Below are 24,495 nucleotides of genomic sequence, written 5' to 3' on the forward strand. Positions count from 1 at the left end.
AGTTACAGTAATAAGGAAAGAGAGGGAAGGTAGAGGAGGAGGCGGAGTGGCCCTACTCATGAGAAGGGAATGGAGTTTTAAGGAGATGGCCATCCCGGGCTGTGAGGAGTTCAGAGACTACATAGCAGGCACCATAACAATGGGAGGACCAAGAATAGTAGTAGCAGTAATATACAACCCTCCACCAAATGACAGGAGACCCAGTCAAGAGTATGAAAACAACAACAAGGCAGTTAACACTATAATTGAGAGGGCAGCCTCTGCTGCCTGTAGAAATAGATCCCACCTGCTCATCATGGGCGACTTCAATCACGGAAAGATTGACTGGGAGAACAAGGAACCGCATGGAGGCGAGGATACGTGGAGAGCCAAACTATTGGAGGTGGTGACAAGCAACTTTTTAACGCAGCATGTCGGAGAACCCACAAGGATGAGAGGCAATGACGAACCAGCGAGACTCGACCTAGTCTTCACTCTGAACGACTCCGACATAAGAGAAATCGGTTTTGAGGACCCAGTAGGAATGAGCGACCACAGTGTACTGGTGTTTGAGTACTTGATTGAAGAAGGGTTATTGAACTCGAGGAGGGATACCGAAACCAAAAGGTTAGCATACCGAAAGGGAAACTATGAGGGGATAAGAAAATTCCTAACAGATATAGCATGGGAAACAGAGCTCAGGGGAAAGACGGCCCAAGATATGATGGATTACATCACGCAGAAGTGCAAGGACGCAGCAAACAAGTTTGTCCCAGTCCAAAAGGAAAACAGAGAAATGAAGATGAGAAACCCATGGTTTAATCAAAGATGTAGGCTAGCTAAGCAGCAAAGTAAAAGGGCATGGAGAAACTATAGGAATAACAGGACACTGGAGAGCAGAGAAAGATACCAGAATGCCAGGAATGAATATGTCAGGATGAGAAGAGAGGCAGAAAAACAATACGAAAATGACATCGCAAGCAAGGCAAAGACTCAGCCTAAATTGTTGCATAGCCACATTAGGAGAAAAACAACAGTAAAGGAACAGGTTATGAGATTAAGGATAGGGGCGGAAGGATTCACTACAAATGACAAGGAAGTGTGTGAGGAATTGAATAAGAAATTCCAGGAGGTCTTCACCTTAGAACAAGGAGAAATTCCAGAGGTAAGTGAGGGAATAGCTAACCAGGAACCACTGGAAGAGTTTGAGATTACCAGTGGGGAAGTAAGGAAGTGTTTACTAGAGTTGGACGTGACGAAGGCTATAGGCCCAGATGGAATCTCCCCTTGGGTTCTAAAGGAAGGAGCAAGAGAACTGAGCCTACCACTCTCCATAGTGTATAACAAATCACTGGCAACAGGGGAACTGCCAGATACTTGGAAAGCAGCTAACGTAGTCCCGATATACAAGAAAGGGGATAGACAGGAGGCACTGAACTACAGGCCAGTGTCCCTAACCTGCATACCATGCAAGCTGATGGAGAAGATTGTGCGAAAAAAACTAGTGGAGCATCTGGAGCGAAGGAACTTTGTAACACAGCATCAACATGGGTTCAGGGATGGCAGGTCCTGCCTCACAGGGTTACTTGAATTCTACGACCAGGCAACAAAAATAAGGCAAGAAAGAGAAGGGTGGGCAGACTGCATATTTTTGGATTGTCAGAAAGCCTTTGATACAGTGCCACACAAGAGGCTAGTGCGAAAGTTGGAGATGCAGGCTGGAGTGAGAGGGAAGGTACTCCGGTGGATAGAGGAATACCTAAGCAACAGGAGACAACGAGTCTGTGTGAGGGGTGAGGTCTCAGATTGGCGAGACGTCACAAGTGGAGTCCCGCAGGGGTCAGTCCTTGGACCTATACTGTTTCTGGTATATGTAAATGATCTCCCAGAGGGTATAGATTCGTTCCTCTCAATGTTTGCCGACGATGCAAAAATTATGAGGAGGATTGAAACAGAGGATGATAGTAGGAGGCTACAAGATGACCTGGATAGACTGAGTGAATGGTCCAACAAATGGCTGTTGAAGTTCAACCCGAGTAAATGCAAAGTAATGAAACTAGGCAGTGGAAACAGGAGGCCAGGCACAGGATACAGAATAGGAGATGAAGTACTTAATGAAACAGACAGAGAGAAAGATCTAGGAGTTGATATCACACCAAACCTGTCTCCTGAAGCCCACATAAAGAGAATAACGTCTGCGGCATATGCGAGGCTGGCTAACATCAGAACGGCGTTCAGGAACCTGTGTAAGGAATCATTCAGAATCTTGTACACCACATATGTAAGACCAATCCTGGAGTATGCGGCTCCAGCATGGAGCCCGTACCTTGTCAAGCACAAGACGAAGCTGGAAAAAGTTCAAAGGTATGCTACTAGACTAGTCCCAGAACTAAGAGGCATGAGTTATGAGGAAAGGCTGCGGGAAATGCACCTCACGACACTGGAAGACAGAAGAGTAAGGGGGGACATGATCACAACCTACAAAATCCTCAGGGGAATCGACCAGGTAAACAAGGACGAACTTTTCAACACTGGTGGGACGCGAACAAGGGGACACAGGTGGAAGCTGAGTACCCAAATGAGCCACAGAGACGTTAGAAAGAACTTTTTCAGTGTCAGAGTAGTTAGCAAATGGAATGCATTAGGAAGTGATGTGGTGGAGGCTGACTCCATTCACAGTTTCAAATGTAGATATGATAGAGCCCAATAGGCTCAGGAATCTGTACACCAGTTGATTGACGGTTGAGAGGCGGGACCAAAGAGCCAGAGCTCAACCCCCGCAAGCACAATTAGGTGAGTACAATTAGGTGAGTACACACACACACACACACACACACACACACACACACACACACACACACACAGCCACAGAGACGTTAGAAGGAACTTTTTCAGTGTCAGAGTAGTTAACGGATGGAATGCATTAGGCAGTGATGTGGTGGAGGCTGACTCCATACACAGTTTTAAATGTAGATATGATAGAGCCCAGTAGGCTCAGGAATCTGTACACCAGTTGATTGACAGTTGAGAGGCGGGACCAAAGAGCCAAAGCTCAACCCCCGCAAGCACAAATAGGTGAGTACAAATAGGTGAGTACACACACACACACGCACACACACACTCACACACACACACACACACACACTGCCACCAGACTAGTGCCCGAAATGAGGGGAATGACGTATGAAGAGAGACTACGGGAATTAAACCTCACGTCGCTGGAAGACTACAGAGTTAGGGGGGGGACATGATTACCAAATACAAGATTCTCAAAGGAATCGATAGGGTTATCTTGAGATGATTTTTTATTTGATTTCGGGGCTTAGCGTCCCCGTGGCCCGGTCCTCGACAAGGCCTTCTTTTTGTGACCGCCCCCCCCCCCCAGGAAGCAGCCCGTAGCAGTTATGTAACTACCAGGTACCTATTTACTGCTAGGTGAACTGGAGCAATCAGGGGTGAAAGAAACTCTGCCCATTTGTTTCCGCCTCCACCAGGAATCGAACCCGAAACCTTCAGGACTACGAATCCGAAGCGCTGTCTACTCAGCTGTCAGGCCCTATTCAACTGTCAGAGTAGACAAAGACAGTTTATTTAACACAAGGGGCACACGCACTAGGGGACACAGGTGGAAAATGAGTGCCCAAATGAGCCATAAAGACATTAGAAATATTTTTTTTTAGTGCCAGAGTAGTTATTAAATGGAATGCATTAGGAAGTGATGTGGTGGAAGCATACTCCATACACAGTTTAAAGTGTAGATATGATAGAGCCCAGTAGGCTCAGGAATCTGTACTCCTGTTAATAGACGATTGAGAGAGGGGGGGGGACCAAAGAGACAAAGCTCAACCCCCGCAAGCACAACTAGATGAGTACAACTATGTGAGCACACACACACACACACACACACACACACACACACACACACACACACACACACACACACACACACACACACACACAAACAGAACAGTGCCCATAAGACAAGGAGTGAGAGAAGGGAGAACAGACTATAATAAAGGAGACTACATGAAAGTAAGAGAGTGTCTGGGAAGTGTGTGATGGGAGGAGGACCGTAGAGGGAAGACGGTCCAAGAAATGATGGACCAAGTAAAACTGAGGTGCAAAGAGGAGTAAGAGAGGATCATTCCACCATTAAGGGTAAACAGTAGGAGAACATATAACTTCCCGTGGTCCAATAGACAGTGCCAGGAAGCAAGAAGAAAAAGCAGGAGGGAGTAGAGAAAATTCAGAAGGCAAAGGACAGAGGTAAACCGGAATAGATGAAACAGGACATGGAATGACTCCATAATCATAAGAAGATTGGCAGAAAAAAACTATGAAAATGATATGGGCCGTCAAAGCAAAGAGCCAACCTAAAATCCTTCATAGCCTTATAAGAAGGAAAATGACAGTGAATGACCAAGTGACCAGGTTACAAAAATGGGGAGGACAGTATATAGGAAATGATAAAGAAATTGGTGAGGAGCTCAATGCCAGCTTCCATGGAGTGTTCACTACTGAGCCTGAACAGCTCCCAGAGCTAGATGAGGAAGCTGCCTCCTGATGAGAAACTACTAAATATTGAGGTAACAACGGAGGAAGTAAGAATATAGCTAGCATCACTAGATGTAGCTACAGCTACACAGAATATCGTCATGGATGTTAAAAGAAGCAGCACAGGCCCTCAGCATACCTCTAGCACTAATCTATAATAAGTCACTTACACAGAGGAAATTGCCCAGTTGCTTCCACCTGAAATTGCTTCCACCTGTGTCCCCGAACAAGGGGACACAGGTGGAAGCTGAGTACCCAAATGAGCCACAGAGACGTTAGAAAGAACTTTTTCAGTGTCAGAGTAGTTAGTAAATGGAATGCATTAGGAAGTGATGTGGTGGAGGCTGCCTCCATACTCAGTTTCAAATGTAGATATGATAGAGCCCAATAGGCTCAGGAATCTGTACACCAGTTGATTGACGGTTGAGAGGCGGGACCAAAGAGCCAGAGCTCAACCCCCGCAAACACAATTAGGTGAGTACACACACACAACTTGTACATACCGGGGCTCACATTAAGGCTGTTGTTACAATGTTTGATCAGAGCAGACTCGATCACGTTTCGTTCAACAAAATCCTTACTTTTAACAATACATTTTGCCCCTGTGAAGTCGATAGAATGATTACATAAACTGGAATGTAAATACAATGCACTGGATTGCTGGGCTGTACGAATAGCATATGAATGCTGTTTTAAACGCGAGGAAAGAGATTTACCAGTCTGGCCGATGTAAACACATGCACACTCATTACAAGGGATGGAATACACACAACCTGCTACAGACGAGGGCGAGTTCTTAATTAACATGGACTTAACTGTATTATCATTTTTGAACACTAGATTAATATTAAGGTTCTTCAGGGCTGGGGCAAGATTTACTAGACCCTCGCGTTTAAAACAGCATTCATATGCTATTCGTACAGCCCAGCAATCCAGTGCATTGTATTTACATTCCAGTTTATGTAATCATTCTATCGACTTCACAGGGGCAAAATGTATTGTTAAAAGTAAGGATTTTGTTGAACGAAACGTGATCGAGTCTGCTCTGATCAAACATTGTAACAACAGCCTTAATGTGAGCCCCGGTATGTACAAGTTGGATCCCTATTTAAGCCTCAATATAGCACGTCAAAACAATATAGCAATCATTTAAACACGTATGGCACTTGGAGATATTAAAAGGAGCTGCCTTGTATGGGCCAATAGGCCTTCTGCAGTTACCTTCTTTCTTATAATTCCTCTCCACTTATTTTTGGTGGTCAGGTGATCTGCCCAGGCGGATATAAAGGTCTGATCAGCAAACTTATCTTCATTCTACTTTGCTCTGATGAAGGCGAATTAGCCGAAAACGCGTTAAGCATTTTCTATTTTTCATATGTGGTTATTCTGCATATATATATATATATATATATATATATATATATATATATATATATATATATATATATATATATATATATATATATATATATATATATATATATATATATATATATATATATATATATATATATAAATATATATATATATATATATATATATATATATATATATATGTATATATATATATATGTCGTACCTAGTAGCCAGAACTCACTTCTCAGCCTACTATGCATGGCCCGATTTGCCTAATAAGCCTAGTTTTCATGAATTAATGTTTTTTCGACAACCTAACCTACCTAACCTAACCTAACCTAACGTTTTCGGCTACCTAACCTAACCTAACCTATAAAGATAGGTTAGGTTAGGTTAGGTAGGGTTGGTTAGGTTCGGTCATATATCTACGTTAATTTTAACTCCAATAAAAAAAAATTGACCTCATACATAATGAAATGGGTAGCTTTATCATTTCATAAGAAAAAAATTAGAGAAAATATATTAATTCAGTAAAACTTGGCTTATTAGGCAAATCGGGCCTCGCATAGTAGGCTGAGAAGTGAGTTCTGGCTACTAGGTACGACATATATATATATATATATATATATATATATATATGTATATATATATATATATATATATATATATATATATATATATATATATATATATATATATATATATATATATATATATATATATATATATATATATATTATTAAATATGACCGAAAAAGTAAGATTAATAATTCTAACACGAATTTTCTCAATCTTTCGTACATTTCTTTTCACTGTTGGAGGTAAATCAAAAATCAATTCTCCAAAATTCATTTTTATTTCTAGTCTGACGCGACACGAGCGCGTTTCGTAAAACTTATTACATTTTCAAAGACTTTAGTTTACAAATACACAACTGAATAGTACTTACGCATCTCCGATTTTATATCTACATTTTAGTGAGGTGGATGGGGTGAGGTGGAATTAATAGGGTATTAATTTCATCAACACAAGACAGAACAAGAGGTGGCATTAATAGGGTATTAATTTCATCAACACAAGACAGAACACGAAACAATGGGTATTGAATAGAAGTGTATGTAGAAAGCCTATTGGTCCATATTTCTTGATGCTTCTATATTGGAGCGGAGTCTTGAGGTGGGTAGAATATAGTTGTGCATTAATTGGCTGTTGATTGCTGGTGTTGACTTCTTGATGTGTAGTGCCTCGCAAACGTCAAGCCGCCTGCTATCGCTGTATCTATCGATGATTTCTGTGTTGTTTACTAGGATTTCTCTGGCGATGGTTTGGTTGTGGGAAGAGATTATATGTTCCTTAATGGAGCCCTGTTGCTTATGCATCGTTAAACGCCTAGAAAGAGATGTTGTTGTCTTGCCTATATACTGGGTTTTTTGGAGCTTACAGTCCCCAAGAGGGCATTTGAAGGCATAGACGACGTTAGTCTCTTTTAAAGCGTTCTGTTTTGTGTCTGGAGAGTTTCTCATGAGTAGGCTGGCCGTTTTTCTGGTTTTATAGTAAATCGTCAGTTGTATCCTCTGATTTTTGTCTGTAGGGATAACGTTTCTATTAACAATATCTTTCAGGACCCTTTCCTCCGTTTTATGAGCTGTGGAAAAGAAGTTCCTGTAAAATAGTCTAATAGGGGGTATAGGTGTTGTGTTAGTTGTCTCTTCAGAGGTTGCATGGCGTTTCACTTTCCTTCTTATGATGTCTTCGACGAAACCATTGGAGAAGCCGTTGTTGACTAGGACCTGCCTTACCCTACAGAGTTCTTTGTCGACTTGCTTCCATTCTGAGCTGTGGCTGAGAGCACGGTCGACATATGCGTTAACAACACTCCTCTTGTACCTGTCTGGGCAGTCGCTGTTGGCATTTAGGCACATTCCTATGTTCGTTTCCTTAGTGTAGACTGCAGTGTGGAAACCTCCGCTCTTTTCCATGACTGTTACATCTAGAAAGGGCAGCTTCCCATCCTTTTCCATCTCGTAAGTGACATCTCGTAAGTTTTCCATCTCGACATTTTTACACAGGTACCTGATGTCAGACATCTGCAGGAGCTGAAGGAGGCATTTGAGCAGAGTTCCGTGCTGCGTTTCACTTACGAGATGGAAAAGGATGGGAAGCTGCCCTTTCTAGATGTAACAGTCATGGAAAAGAGCGGATGTTTCCACACTGCAGTCTACACTAAGGAAACGAACATAGGAATGTGCCTAAATGCCAACAGCGACTGCCCAGACAGGTACAAGTGGAGTGTTGTTAACGCATATGTCGACCGTGCTCTCAGCCACAGCTCAGAATGGAAGCAAGTCGACGAAGAACTCTGTAGGGTAAGGCAGGTCCTAGTCAACAACGGCTTCTCCAATGGTTTCGTCGAAGACATCATAAGAAGGAAAGTGAAACGCCATGCAACCTCTGAAGAGACAACTAACACAACACCTATACCCCCTATTAGACTATTTTACAGGAACTTCTTTTCCACAGCTCATAAAACGGAGGAAAGGGTCCTGAAAGATATTGTTAATAGAAACGTTATCCCTACAGACAAAAATCAGAGGATACAACTGACGATTTACTATAAAACCAGAAAAACAGCCAGCTTACTCATGAGAAACTCTCCAGACACAAAACAGAACGCTTTAAAAGAGACTAACGTCGTCTATGCCTTCAAATGCCCTCTTGGGGACTGTAAGCTCCAAAAAACCCAGTATATAGGCAAGACAACAACATCTCTTTCTAGGCGTTTAACGATGCATAAGCAACAGGGCTCCATTAAAGAACATATAATCTCTTCCCACAACCAAACCATCGCCAGAGAAATCCTAGTAAGCAACACAGAAATCATCGATAGATACAGCGATAGCAGGCGGCTTGACGTTTGCGAGGCACTACACATCAAGAAGTCAACACCAGCAATCAACAGCCAATTAATGCACAACTATATTCTACCCACCTCAAGACTCCGCTCCAATATAGAAGCATCAAGAAATATGGACCAATAGGCTTTCTACATACACTTCTATTCAATACCCATTGTTTCGTGTTCTGTCTTGTGTTGAGGAAATTAATACCCTATTAATACTCTTGTTCTGTCTTGTGTTGATGAAATTAATACCCTATTAATGCCACATCTTGTTCTGTCTTGTGTTAATGCCACATCACCCCTTCCACCTCACTCAAATGTAGATATAAAATCGGAGATGCGTAAGTTCTATTCAGTTGTGTATTTGTGAACTAAAGTCTTTGAAAATGTAATAAGTTTTACGAAACGCGCTCGTGTCGCGTCAGACTAGAAATAAAAATGAATTTTGGAGAATTGATTTTTGATTTACCTCCAACAGTGAAAAGAAATGTACGAAAGATTGAGAAAATTCGTGTTAGAATTATTAATCTTACTTTTTCTGTCATATTTAATAATATATATATATATATATATATATATATATATATATATATATATATATATATATATATATATATATATATATATATATATATATATATATATATGTCGTACCTAGTAGCCAGAACTCACTTCTCAGCCTACTATGCAAGGCCCGATTTGCCTAATAAGCCAAGTTTTCATGAATTAATGTTTTTTCGTCTACCTAACCTACCTAACCTAACCTAACCTAGCTTTTTTTGGCTACCTAACCTAACCTTACCTATATATATAGGTTAGGTTAGGTTAGGTAGGGTTGGTTAGGTTCGGTCATATATCTACGTTAATTTTAACTCCAATAAAAAAAAATTGACCTCATACATAGTGAAAAGGGTAGCTTTATCATTTCATAAGAAAAAAATTATAGTAAATATATTAATTCAGGAAAACTTGGCTTATTAGGCAAATCGGGCCTTGAATAGTAGGCTGAGAAGTGAGTTCTGGCTACTAGGTACGACATATATATATATATATATATATATATATATATATATATATATATATATATATATATATATATATATATAAATATATATATATATATATATATATATATATATATATATATATATATATATATATATATATATATATATATATATATATATATATATATATATATATGTGGGGATGGGTCCCCACATTGGCACCAGAAGTGGTACCCTCACAAATTAAAAAATATATATATATATATATATATATATATATATATATATATATATATATATATATATATATATATATATATATATATATATATATATATATATATATATATATACTAAGGGGGTACCCACTATTTCACAGGTCTGTCTATTTATCTCCCATCTGTCCATCTAAGTAATCTATCTACCCATTAATACATCCATCCATCTATTCGTTTAGCATCTATCTATTATATTCATCTATCTTTCCAGCTATTTATCCAGCTCTCTATCCATCCATCTTTCGCTCCTATCCATCTATTTCCACATCTATGGATCCATCAACAAATTCGTCCATCTAATCCATCCATCTGATCTTCTATCCATCTACCATTCTGTGCATCCTATGTTCATCCCGTACACCAGACCATTCTCTCTGCCAATTTGCGTGAGGCTAGCTCCAAGCGTCTGGCCTGCAGCTTTGGACTCACAGATAGACATATAAAGAGATAAGTACACTAAACCGTGGAAAACAAGGCCATTGCGAGACGATCTTCAGACGTAACTAATCCAGTGGGAGGTCCTTTAGTGATGAAAGTTGTGGGTCGCTTAGAGGTTTTTACTAGTCTCCCCGTCAGAAGAAAACGAAGATGTTAAACGCTCCGCCGCCGGCAACCAGGGCTAACTCGGCTAAAAAAGAAAATGGATACTTTGGGAAGTCCAAAGTAGATATTTTCCAACAATGAAAGTTTCTACAATTGAGGTCAAAACAATAAAGAGTAAAAAAAAAATAGATTATAACCTGCTAACGGGGGTCTTGCTGGACAGCTTTCACGGATAACGAAAAGTTGAAATCCTTACAGTCTCTGGGGAAATTATATGATAATATAAAATAATTTCCTTACGTCTAAATCAATGACTCTTTGTTATTCAGTATCTTTAAGATTGGGCAGCAGTGAGGTCCTTCTGGAATCCATTGTTATTGTGGCAGTTGAGTAACTGTGCCTGTTAGAGCTTCCGTCTCTCACTATTGGGGGTCGGGGGTTCGCGGCTTTAATAGGGGCCCAGGTAAGTGAAATCTTATTATCGACGTTCATTGTGGTTGATAAAATATAATTATATATATATATATATATATATATATATATATATATATATATATATATATATATATATATATATATATATATATATATATATATATATATATATATATATATATATATGTCGTACCTAGTAGCCAGAACGCAATTCTGGGCCTACTATGCAAGGCCCGATTTGCCTAATAAGCCAAGTTTTCCCGAATTAATATATTTTCTCTAATTTTTTTCTTATGAAATGATAAAGCTACCCATTTCATTATGTATGAGGTCAATTTTTTTTATTCGAGTCAAAATTAACGTAGATATATGACCGAACCTAACCAACCCTACCTAACCTAACCTAACCTATCTTTATAGATTAGGTTAGGTTAGGTAGCCGAAAAAGTTAGGTTAGGTTAGGGTAGGTAGGTTACGTAGTCGAAACACAATTACTTCATGAAAACTTGGCTTATTAGGCAAAATGGGCCTTGCATAGTAGGCTGAGAAGTGAGTTCTGGCTACTAGGTACGACATATATATATATATATATATATATATATATATATATATATATATATATATATATATATATATATATATATATATATATATATATATATATATATATATATATATATATATATATATATATATATATATATATGCAATTGACGATCACAAAACACTGATCATTTTATGCAGAAAATCCACAGAGAAATATGAAATGAGGTGAACGTTTCGGCTTTGTTAAAGCCTTTGTCAACACCAGACTGACTCTGAGTCAGTCTGGTGTTGACAAAGGCTTTAACAAAGCCGAAACGTTCACCTCATTTCATATTTCTCTGTGGATTTTCTGCATATATATATATATATATATATATATATATATATATATATATATATATATATATATATATATATATATATATATATATATATATATATATATATGTATATCACGAAAATAAACACGTGATTAAGAATGTGACAATGTCAGACCACGGAGGAAAAATGAAACAGGAAATTTCCTTAAGTACTTTCGTATATTAAATACATCTTCAGAAGGTCGACGAAGAAGATGTATTTAATATACGAAAGTACTTAAGGAAATTTCCTGTTTCATTTTTCCTCCGTGGTCTGACATTGTCATATATATATATATATATATATATATATATATATATTTATATATATATATATATATATATATATATATATATATATATATATTTATATTTACATATATATAATATGACATATATAATATTTACATATATATAATATGACATATATAATATTTACATATATATAATATGACATATATAATATTTACATATATATAATATGACATATATAATATTTACATATATATAATATGACATATATAATATTTACATATATATAATATGACATATATAATATTTACATATATATAATATGACATATATAATATTTTTTTATATATAATATAACAAAATATCCAAGTGTTCAGTAAGGATCTACAAGGTCTTCTCTGAATATTTTTTATTTTTCTTCTCCGAGGCAATGGGTCCCTATAATATGACTTATAAATGTAATTTTTTTCTTGTTCCATTTTATCATCTCGTGTCTGTCCTCACCCATCCATCTCTCCTCTCTCTGGGCGGCCCCGCTTGTATCTCCTTCCGTGATCTCTCGCTGCCAGTGGCGGCCACAAACTTGGCAGCGGGATTGCTCTTAATTCCCAGAGGATTCATATCGACGACATCCCTGGTGCAAAGTTAAATGACATTTGGACACGGAAATATTTACTCGTGTCAGAGTCGTCCCAGACACTTCACGAATCTTAATTCCTTCCTTTCAACTCAACTGACATGATGATAACTTAGCCGACATGTCTTCAGGATTCATGATGGCAACTTAGCTGACATTGCAGCTACTAGTTCTTTGAAAATATTACTTTTTGGTTGATTTTTTTTTATGTTAGTTAAAATTAAAACTTCAGCAGAGCTCTAATTGATAGGTAAAAACGTGGCTTCTTTAAATTGTTATATCAAAGTCCACGTATTTTTCCTCTTTTCGTATTTATATGCTTTATTATTAATATTATTATTATTACTATTATTATTATTATTATTATTATTATTATTATTATTATTATTATTATTATTATTATTATTATTATTATTATTATTATTATTACTGCATGTGTGTTAAGGGATCAGTTCAGACTTAAGTAGTGAGGTGCTAAGCATGTTCCTAATAATGGACCAATTAGTTGTATATATATATTATGTGGTAATCAAACATGCCATTAATTGCCATTACCATTAATTACGTTGCATCGAACACTTGTGTTGTTCGCTTTATAAATAATTACTCGGAGAGCGTAGTGACTGGTCCCATGCACAGGGGCTGTGGGTAATTATCTTGTGTTCCTTGAAAGCTTGAATGGTTCCCAAACCAATGTACAACTGTAAACTCTAAGATCCCTGAAGGATTCGAACCTGGTCTTCCAGGGAACCATACTCCTGGCAATTCAGTACTTTAAAATATATAAATCTGTTCGGCTGAATATGATCGTGTTGCTGATCTAATAGTATAAGCCTTCTATGCTTGTAAGTAGCTTCTTAGTGAAGGTGAAGGATGTAACTTACATCATTTCTCAAGTTACTGTACACAAGCTGATGATGATTGATGAAGATTAAGCCATCCAAGAGGTGGCATGGGCATGAATACCCCGAAAGCTGGACAAGGCTCTATAGGAGTTTGCTTTTATAAATCTGGGTTGAGCCCATCACTTGGAGTTCATCATTAGACGTTGTTGTGATTATGTTCCCCGGGGACTCACCAAGGGATGGCTGTTGCAGTTATAGAAAAATGCTCAATTATCCTGATTTCCGGGAACTGTGGGCAGGGGTTCGGCGGAGTTATTCTCTCTATATCCTGGACGCCAACAAGGTCGTCTGTGCTTGTGTGAATTAATGAGATTAGTTAGTTTTGCTTCCGTAAGAATAATTTTTCAGCTAATCTCATCTACTTTACTAAAATATTTATGGTTCTTTACTGTCCTCTATAGAAGTTTTGTAATTATTCATTCTATTTTCAGGCGATGAGTCACAATAACGTGGCTAAAATATGTTGACCAGACCACACACTAGAAGGTGAAGGGACGACGAGATTTCGGTCCGTCCTGGACTATTCTCAAGTCGATTGTGAGAGTCGACTTGAGAATGATCCAGGACGGACCGAAACGTCGTCGTCCCTTCACCTTCTAGTGTGTATGGTCTGGTCAACATACTCATTCTATTAGGCGTCTTTATTTGATATTTGAGCAATTGTCAAGAATTCTACTGTTATTAAAATCTATCCTTTGATTTAACATCCAGGAATGGTAGGCAATGGCTTTATTCTTATCAAATTTTGTTGCTGCTTTTTCGTGTTCATCAACTCTCTTCAATAAACCAGGACGAGTCTCTCCAACATGTGATTAATTGCTGTCATTCCAATTCGTCATCAAACATCATAACCAACATTGTTCTCATTGTTATCAAGGTTATCACTGATAACTCTACCTCCCATTACCTCCACAAACACCGGATTTTGTTAGTGTTAAACTAACATTAAGGTTATTAACCAAATCATCACTCTATCATAGATATTAATGTTAATAATAATAATAATACAGTAATAATAATAATAATATATCTGTCTCTCTCTCTGTCTCTCTTTCTCTGTCTCTCTCTCTCTCTCTCTCTCTCTCTCTCTCTCTCTCTCTCTCTCTCTCTCTCTCTCTCTCTCTCTCTCTCTCTCTCTCTCTCTCTCTCTCTCTCTCTCTCTCTCTCTCTCTCTCTCTCTCTCTCTCTCTCTCTCTCTCTCTCTCTCTCTCTCTCTCTCTCTCTCTCTCTCTCTCTCTCTCTCTCTCTCTCCCTTTATCTCCTTCTCCCTTTCTCTCGCTGTCTCTGTCTCATCCTCTCTCTCTAATTCACTCTCTCAAAATTACTTTCTGTATTTCTCGTCCTTTACCCCTAAACTCCTGGAACAGTGAGAGGAGTATGGAACAGAAGGTAAATGATACGACAAATTAGATATATAAAGGAAGTTTATTTTACAATATTTACAAGAAAATGGAATTACCAAAAGAGTCCACAAAAGTCCAAACATCTACACTCCTCCCCCAGTCAGAGACTGCAACTTCATTATCACAATATCTACACAAAGGTAAAATAAATTTTGTCCGTGTGGCGTGCATGTCCTTTCAATAAATATTTAAACGTACACACTAAAAAATTCTTTGGATTTTTGGAACCACACAAGGATTTTTTTGTAGGGCTATCGGTAATTTCTTTTTTAATCCTTGTACAGAGAGATTTATAAATGCTGAGAGTTTATGTATATTTTGTATATTCATTTATGTATATATTTAATTTATTTTCCTTGGGTAGAATTTTTTTCGTCTCCGATGGAAAATGATGGTCTTCAACTCAACCTCACGAGCTTTTGTGATAGGTAATTACTGAAAACCAGGCGTCTTTAGGGATAAACAATTTACAAAAATTATAATTATTCCTTGGCCTTTTTTTGTATGTATTTTGGCCTTTTTTTTAAAGATCTGATTATTGTGAATATTCAGGTTCTCTTAGAGCTTATCTCTCAAATTATTCATACACCTCTATAGATAACATTTTAGATACTCAGGATTTCTTAGAGCTGATATATATATATATATATATATATATATATATATATATATGTGTGTGTGTGTGTGTATATCACGAAAATAAATACGTGATTAAGAATGTGACAATGTCAGACCACGGAGGAATATGAAACAGGAATTTCCTGTTGGTCTGACATTGTCATATATATATATATATATATATATATATATATATATATATATATATATATATATATATATATATAAACATTCAGCCTTGTTAAAACCCGATTTCTGTGAATATGAAGGTTTCTGTATGACATGTATTTACATATTATTGGCCCTTGTTTACACTTACTCGTAAATATTGACTGACCTCTTGGGTTTCTATTTACAAATCTTCATCATTAATGCAAAAATCCAAAATGCTGGAATGTATGTAAACTTAATCTATAATTGGAATTGGATTTTCACAAACTCCTTCGATAGTTCTTATTTTTTCAAGCCCTTCGTAGGGCAACACAGAGGTCATTTTCACGACGTTAAAAGTGATTTAGCTTACCTCTGAAAGTTGGGTGCATCCGGAAAAAAAGATTTGATTCAGGAATTTGTGGAGAATCCAATCCGTGTGATGACAAATCCATGCAGAAAACTTCCTTTGTACAAACAATCTTATTTTAGGGAGAGAGGATGGAATGTATGTGCACTAACCTGTACCTCAAACACACACACACACACACGCACACACACACACACACACACACACACACACATATATATATATATATATATATATATATATATATATATATATATATATATATATATATATATATATATATATATATATATATATATATATATATATATATATATATATATATATATATATATATATATATATATACATGAATTTTATTGTAAATTACAAGAAAGGTTAAATCAACGAATCTAGTATGAATGTTTTCTATTCATCTAACTTTCTTTTCACTTCGAACAAAAATTTGAAAATTTCTCACAAAAGATAATATCACCCATTTCATGGACCTAATGTGTTGCTATGGGATGCGTTTCGATAAAACACACATCAGCATCTTCTGAGGCAGACAGAAATGAATACAAATTAGTGGAAATAGCCGAATATGTTCAATCCCTTTATGTAGAGAGGTTGTTACCCTGTCGAGAGGACTGAGGTAAACTGACGATAGGACTGGGGTAAACTTACCCTGTATTCTCACTGGTTGTTGGTGGCAGTAGGATTGGGAGTCCCCTGGCAGTGTACCCCTCACATGGTGCCCTTGACAACTGAAGAGAAGGTTGGGCAAGATTACCTAATCAACGTTATCTCTATCTCTCTATACCTGCATGGAATATGTGACGCTGCCTCTACTCCATCTGTAAATCACTTCCCATCTCCCTTCATAGGTGCTCATAGGTGACTCTTAGCGAGACTCATCCTGCTGTGACAAGTGTCAGACCCATTTAAGTGTAAATAATCATTTAAGTAGAAAGTTTTCCACTTCATTATCAAGTGACCAATATTCAGTTGAATATGAATAAGATTTCCGATAGAATTATTCAACCACTCCGCCTCTAGCCATATTCTATAACACCCCCCCTACACTCACACCAACGTATGGGGGGGACAAGTGCCTGTATGTTTATAAAATATTTCTCAACCCGTGCAAGACATCTGTCACAATTTTATCACCTTATTCACGAATGTTTACAGATACCTAATACTCCTAAATGTCGCATATATAATGTATAACAATCAGGTGGTGAAAAAAAATATATAAATATATGTATAAAGCAGGAGACGACTATGTACAAGATCATACACGAAGTTTAAAATAGCTCCTTCGAATGTAATTTATTTTCTTCTCCGAGGCTAAGGGTTCTGACAAATCTAACCAGAGGGAGTATCTATCTATCTGTATATATATATATATACATATATATATATATATACATATATATATATATATATATATATATATATATATATATATATATATATATATATATATATATATATATATATATATATACATACATATATATACAGAGTATAATATATACGGTAGTGGTATACTTGGCTGATGGACGTAGCTCCTACACCCATATCACAAGCACATACGCCCATACATATACACGCAATCCCAGACAGTATATATTGTGGTACAGTATCACTATATAGTATAGTATATATTGGAACATTATCACTGTATCACTATACAGATAGTGATACAGCCCTGTAACACTATACTTACTCCTATGTATACAAAATGTTATTATTAGCGTCCATATGCCCACGTTTTGACATGTGCGAGCCCATACCCACACTGTCATGCCAGACTCACACTGTCATGCCAGACCCACACTGTCATGCCAGACTCACACTGTCATGCCAGACTCACACTGTCATGCCAGACTCACACTGTCATGCCAGACCCACACTGTCATGCCAGACTCACACTGTCATGCCAGACCCACACTGTCATGCCAGACTCACACTGTCATGCCAGACTCACACTGTCATGCCAGACCCACACTGTCATGCCAGACCCACACTGTCATGCGAGACCCACACTGTCATGTCAGACCCACACTGTCCTGCCAGACCTACACTGTCATGCCAGACCCACACTGTCATGCCAGACCCACACTGTCATGTCAGACCCACACTGTCATGCCAGACCCACACTGTCATGCCAGACCCACACTGTCATGGCAGACCCACACTGTCATGCCAGACCCACACTGTCATGCGAGACCCACACTGTCATGTCAGACCCACACTGTCCTGCCAGACCTACACTGTCATGCCAGACCCACACTGTCATGCCAGACCCACACTGTCATGCCAGACCCACACTGTCATGCCAGACCCACACTGTCATGCGAGACCCACACTGTCATGCCAGACCCACACTGTCATGTCAGACCCACACTGTCATGCCAGACCCACACTGTCATGCCAGACCCACACTGTCATGCCAGAGTCACACTGTCATGCCAGACCCACACTGTCATGCCAGAGTCACACTGTCATGCCAGACCCACACTGTCATGCCAGACCCACACTATCATGCCAGACCCACACTGTCATGCGAGACCTACATTGTCATGCCAGACCTACACTGTCATGCGAGACCTACACTGTCATGCCAGACCCACACTGTCATGCCAGACCCACACTGTCATGCGAGACCCACACTGTCATGTCAGACCCACACTGTCATGCCAGACCCACACTGTCATGCCAGACCCACACTGTCATGCCAGACCCACACTGTCATGCCAGACCCACACTGTCATGTCAGACCCACACTGTCATGCCAGACCCACACTGTCATGTCAGACCCACACTGTCATGCCAGACCCACACTGTCATGTCAGACCCACACTGTCATGCCAGACCCACACTGTCATGCCAGACCCACACTGTCATGCCAGACCCACACTGTCATGCCAGACCTACACTGTCATGTCAGACCCACACTGTGATGCCAGACCCACACTGTCATGTCAGGCCCACACTGTCATGCCAGACCTACACTGTCATGTCAGACCCACACTGTCATGCCAGACCCACACTGTCATGTCAGACCCACACTGTCATGCCAGACCTACACTGTCATGTCAGACCCACACTGTCATGCCAGACCCACACTGTCATGCCAGACCCACACTGTCATGCCAGACCCACACTGTCATGCCAGACCTACACTGTCATGTCAGACCCACACTGTCATGCCAGACCCACACTCTCATGCCAGACCCACACTGTCATGCCAGACCTACACTGTCATGTCAGACCCACACTGTCATGCCAGACCCACACTGTCATGCCAGACCCACACTGTCATGCCAGACCCACACTGTCATATCAGACCTACACTGTCATGCCACACCCACACTGTCCTGCCAGACCCACACTGTCATGCGAGACCCACACTGTCATGTCAGACCCACACTGTCATGCCACACCCACACTGTCATGCCACACCCACACTGTCATGCCAGTCCCACACTGTCATATCAGACCCACACTGTCATGCCAGACCCACACTGTCATGCGAGACCCACACTGTCATGCCACACCCACACTGTCATGCCACACCCACACTGTCATGCCACACCCACACTGTCATGCCACACCCACACTGTCATGCCACACCCACACTGTCATGCAACACCCACACTGTCATGCCACACCCACACTGTCATGCCACACCCACACTGTCATGCGAGACACCTGCAAAATACTTGCAATCTCTACTTGTTGTTATAGATTCAGCTACCCGGAACACAAAAGTTCCAAGTAGCACGGGCTATGGTGAGCCCGTAGTGGACTTGAATCTCTACTCCCTCTCACGCACCCACGGTAAGCCTTCTCCCACATTAGAAAGAAATCGTCCTCCCAGGCGCCTCCCCCCCCCCTTCCTCGCTCCACACCACCAACCACACGCCCACACACCCGTTTTGGGGTGTGTGGCACACACACACACACACAACTGCACGCTGACACCTCAGAAACACACACACACATCAAGCACACGCCCTCCCATTTCCATCCTCAAATTACCGCACGATACGACACCTACTCATACAATCACACACACACACACACACACACACACACACACACACACACACACACACACACACACACACACACACACACACACACACACACACACACACACACACACACCAATGTACACCCACCTCCACAAACACTCACGCCAACGTCCACACACCCAGACCTCTACGCGCAAATACCCACACGCCCTCAAATAACTCTACAAAAGGTTGCTGGTTGGGTGGGGTCGCAGGCGTGTACCACCAGTAGGAGCAGCAGCAGAAGTGGCAGTGGGTGGAGCAGGTAGGCGTGGCTTGTGGGCGGGGCGACGGTGGCCACACCTCCACTGGTCTGCATGGCAGCTGGAGTCTCACCTGTAGAAAAAAATACATATGTCATTTGGCACAACGAAAAATTTTGATTCTTGTTTTTATGTGAGACTGAGAAAATCGTGGAAATTATTCTACATTTTAATGCATCTCTCAAGGAATTATTCGGAAAACTATTTATATATCAAGATCATTAAAGAAAAGTAACTTTGGTATATATGAATAGAGGGAATAATGTAGGAAGTTCTGATCATTCTGTCGCAAAGTCAACTTTGTGTATTTATCCACTGATAACTTCGTGACGTTTTCTGCTATCATGGTCAAACTGTCTAGTTTCTATGTTGTTGTTGTTAAAGATTTGCTACCTGGAACAAAATTCCAAGTAGCACGGGCTATGGTGAGCCCGTAGTGCCTTAAAAAGTTTCTAATATTTATCTCTTGAAGCTTACTAACTTTCAATATAAAATATATACAATTAGATTCAATATTCAATATAAAATAATAAGGTTGTCCAATTGCGGTATATATCTGTTATATATAATATCTGTTTGTTTGCTTATCTGTTTGTCTGTCCAAGGTGAATGGTCTCTGGTATGGGATGAATACAGGCTAATCGAGGTCTAAAGAATTAAAAAAAAGGAAACTGCGTGCCAGTATTTCACTCAGATCCCCACGACGATTCTTTTCACTGCCCGCCGGCAACACAGCTAAATATTTTCAAAATAAACATAACAAAAAATTTGGTAGTAATACACTACCCTGGGAAAATTAACAGAAATTTTTTGCTATTCATAATTTGCCCATACTCACATAAAATAAACGATCCTCCCACAACGTCAAAGGTTTCTTCGGTCGCCCTTCTTTCTCAGAGTAAAGGGGTAACTATTATATTTAGAGTATTTTTCACTGATATTATTTTCTTACTTACCCATACATTTGTCTATCCATCTATCATTCGGTCCACCTATCTATATATCGATCCATCTAACAATCTATCCATCTAATAATCTATCCATCCATCTTCTATCCATACATCTATCCATCCATCATCTATCCATACATCCATCCATACATCAATCTATCCATCTATTAATCCATATATCCATCGATCTATCCATCCACTTATCTATACCTCTAACTAGCTATCAATCTTTCTATCCAACCATCTGTCCGTCCATCACTATCTATCCATCCACCTATTTATCAATCAATATATCCATTCTACTATCCCATATATCCACCCCCATCTATCAATCAATGTATCAATCAAGTTCTCAATTTGTCCATCCATCTAACTATCCATCTGTCTGTCTATCTATGTATATATGAATACATGAATATATATTAACCACTGAACCAACTGTATTGATCTTAGAAATTTTAGAACTCAGATATTACAAAGTCTACGTTAATCACCCGCCATATTTTACTATTAACTCCCACACTTGACTGAGAAAATGGCTCGGGGTTGTATATAATTATAAATATTTCTTAAACTATTTAACTTAGACCTATCCTGACCATCCTATGTCCGTCCCATACCCCAGACCATTCACGATAGAAAGTTGGGCGAGGCCAAGAGTCTGGCCTCCACCGTTGGGGCAGAAAGAGAGACAAACAGTCAACACAATATCACTGACAGAGAGAACACACACACACACACTACTGACAAATGAACTCACTTATGCCAACAACAACGTTAAATTCAACCACTAAGTTAAGGAGATATGCGCTCCGCCCTCCGTTGCCTTGTTGAAGCCTGAGCCAGCAGGCCGGGGATAATGTCCCCTCCAGGATTAATTAATGCATAAGTTCCGCTATAGTGGCAAAGATTGCAATTTGGTAAGCGGGTTGCCGGAGCTCCAGGCAACGGTAAGACAGTATGATGCTTAGCTGATGTTAGCATTTGGTTGGGGGGGGGGGGGTTGTGTATATTTGGGGGAGGTGTATGTTTGGGTACGGGAAGAGGGAATAGGTAAATATTGATTTTAAACTATTATTATTATTCTTCTAATTATTATATATCACTATTGTTATTTTCTAGTTTACTAGCTAGGACTGATTTTATTTTTTTAATATTGTTTATTATTATTAGCATTATTATAATTATTATCAAAATTATATATTTCAATTCTAAATTTTTGGCGTGTCTTGTAATAGTTTTCTTTGGAATGTTCAGTGTTGATAATATTCCAACAACACTGACGCAACACTGATGAAGCAGCTGTGAATCAACGTTGATTAAACTTTGATTAAACGTTGATTAAAAGTTATTCGAGCTGGGTTGGGTTATATATACTTGAGGTAAGAATGAGAAGAGAAGGTGAGAGCCGATTGTGCTCCCTGTGTAGTGTACCTGCAGCTACCTGCAGACTAGCGGTACCTCTCTTGTAGGTACGGTACTGGGCCCGGTACACAGAGCTTTATCTTAACTAAATGTACCGTCCTGGCTTTTTATTTAATGATCAATTTATTAGTATTATTATTATTATTACTATTATTGCTGGTTTTGGGAGAGGTAATTTGTTTAATCTCTCTCTCTCTCTCTCTCTCTCTCTCTCTCTCTCTCTCTCTCTCTCTCTCTCTCTCTCTCTCTCTCTCTCTCTCTCTCTCTCTCTCTCTCTCTCTCTCTCTCTCTCTCTCTCTTTTCATCTTTCCCTTCCTTTCTCCTTCCCTCCAACCCTCAGAGTTGGGGAATTGAACCCTGAGAGCAGTGGCGGAAGTGTTGAAGGGAGCAACGTCCTCTACCTCCCCCCTTCTCCACCACTCCACCCTCCCTCTCTTCCCCTCTCTCCAACACTCACCATTGAGGACGTGGACCCTGAGGGTGGTGGGGGTGGTGTTGGAGGGAGCACAGGAGTAGTTCCCGGTGTCTGAAGCCTTGGCGTCCTGTAGTAGAAGGGAGTATGATTAACTTGAGGATAACTGGAGATTATTATATATTCTCTATAATTAAGCTTATAAGCAGACAGCATCTATAATCAATATTTCTGTCTTTTTCACACACATGCTCTCTCTATATCTCTGTCATTCTCTCTCTTTTCTCTCTCTCTGCTTCTCCCTTACCTGTATAAGCAGGTACCCACGGGTTTTGTTGCCTCTCTCTGTCACCTGGGTAATGCCTCCTCTGGGCGAATCATAGGTCACCACCTGAGGAAAGATAAGATCGAAAGATCACCTACGAAACCTGTACATCTCTGAACAATGATGGCGAATTTGTTGACGTTTATTAAGCAATTTGTGAGCTCGTGAGCACTATGAGGTCTTTATGACGATAATAACCTTGGATTATGAAGGTTTGAATCTCGTAAAGTGTTTAATATATGTAAGTCAAGCCTCTGTGATTAAGGAAAGATGTACTGGTTTCGTCAGTTTATGGGTAAATTCTTGATGAATACTGGCCCTAGACACCATTTGGCAGGATGAATCCTAAGTAAGGTATAATAAACTTTTTTGTTATATAAAATGCTATTAATAACCAACGTGTTATTGGAACATTTTTAGGCTCGAATTACAATATATTGTGTTTACAGAAACCTGTCATTAGACGCTGTAAAAGGCTTCTGTGAATATACTTTTTGTTATTTACATTTTGTATATAGGTATTACTAACCCATAGGCTAAGGCGTAGTTAGGCGTAGTTAGGTAAGACGTAGTTCAGTTACGTCGATTGAGGAAATGTTTACAGGTCAAGGGTTATAACTTGAAGCGCGGCCAAGTTGATTGTAATATGTCACTATTTGATTATATTTGAACCCAAGGGCTCCTTGTTTTGATTTTGGCTGCAAAATGTTGGTAGCTAATTTTCGATGGTTTTAATACGGGATTATTGTATTGGAATGAAGT

General features: G+C 39.2%; 2 protein-coding genes across 2 annotated transcripts in view; one reads left to right on the forward strand and one right to left on the reverse strand.

Annotated features, from left to right (window-relative positions):
• Positions 1-24,495, forward strand: part of LOC138363365 (uncharacterized) — a 325,989-nt gene that overhangs the window by 213,289 nt on the left and 88,205 nt on the right. The window lies entirely within an intron of this gene.
• LOC138363101 (hemicentin-2-like) overlaps positions 20,123-24,495 on the reverse strand; it is a 37,120-nt gene continuing 32,747 nt past the window's right edge. The window contains exons 5-7 of the mRNA XM_069322088.1: positions 23,716-23,799; positions 23,454-23,538; positions 20,123-20,694 (exon numbers count right to left, since the gene is read on the reverse strand). Coding sequence (XP_069178189.1) covers positions 20,531-20,694; positions 23,454-23,538; positions 23,716-23,799 — 333 coding nt within the window. The 3' untranslated portion in view covers positions 20,123-20,530. The remainder of the gene's footprint in view (positions 20,695-23,453; positions 23,539-23,715; positions 23,800-24,495) is intronic.

The sequence above is a fragment of the Procambarus clarkii genome, chromosome 10 (genome assembly GCF_040958095.1).
Source record: "Procambarus clarkii isolate CNS0578487 chromosome 10, FALCON_Pclarkii_2.0, whole genome shotgun sequence".
Classification (NCBI taxonomy): Eukaryota; Metazoa; Arthropoda; class Malacostraca; order Decapoda; family Cambaridae; genus Procambarus; species Procambarus clarkii.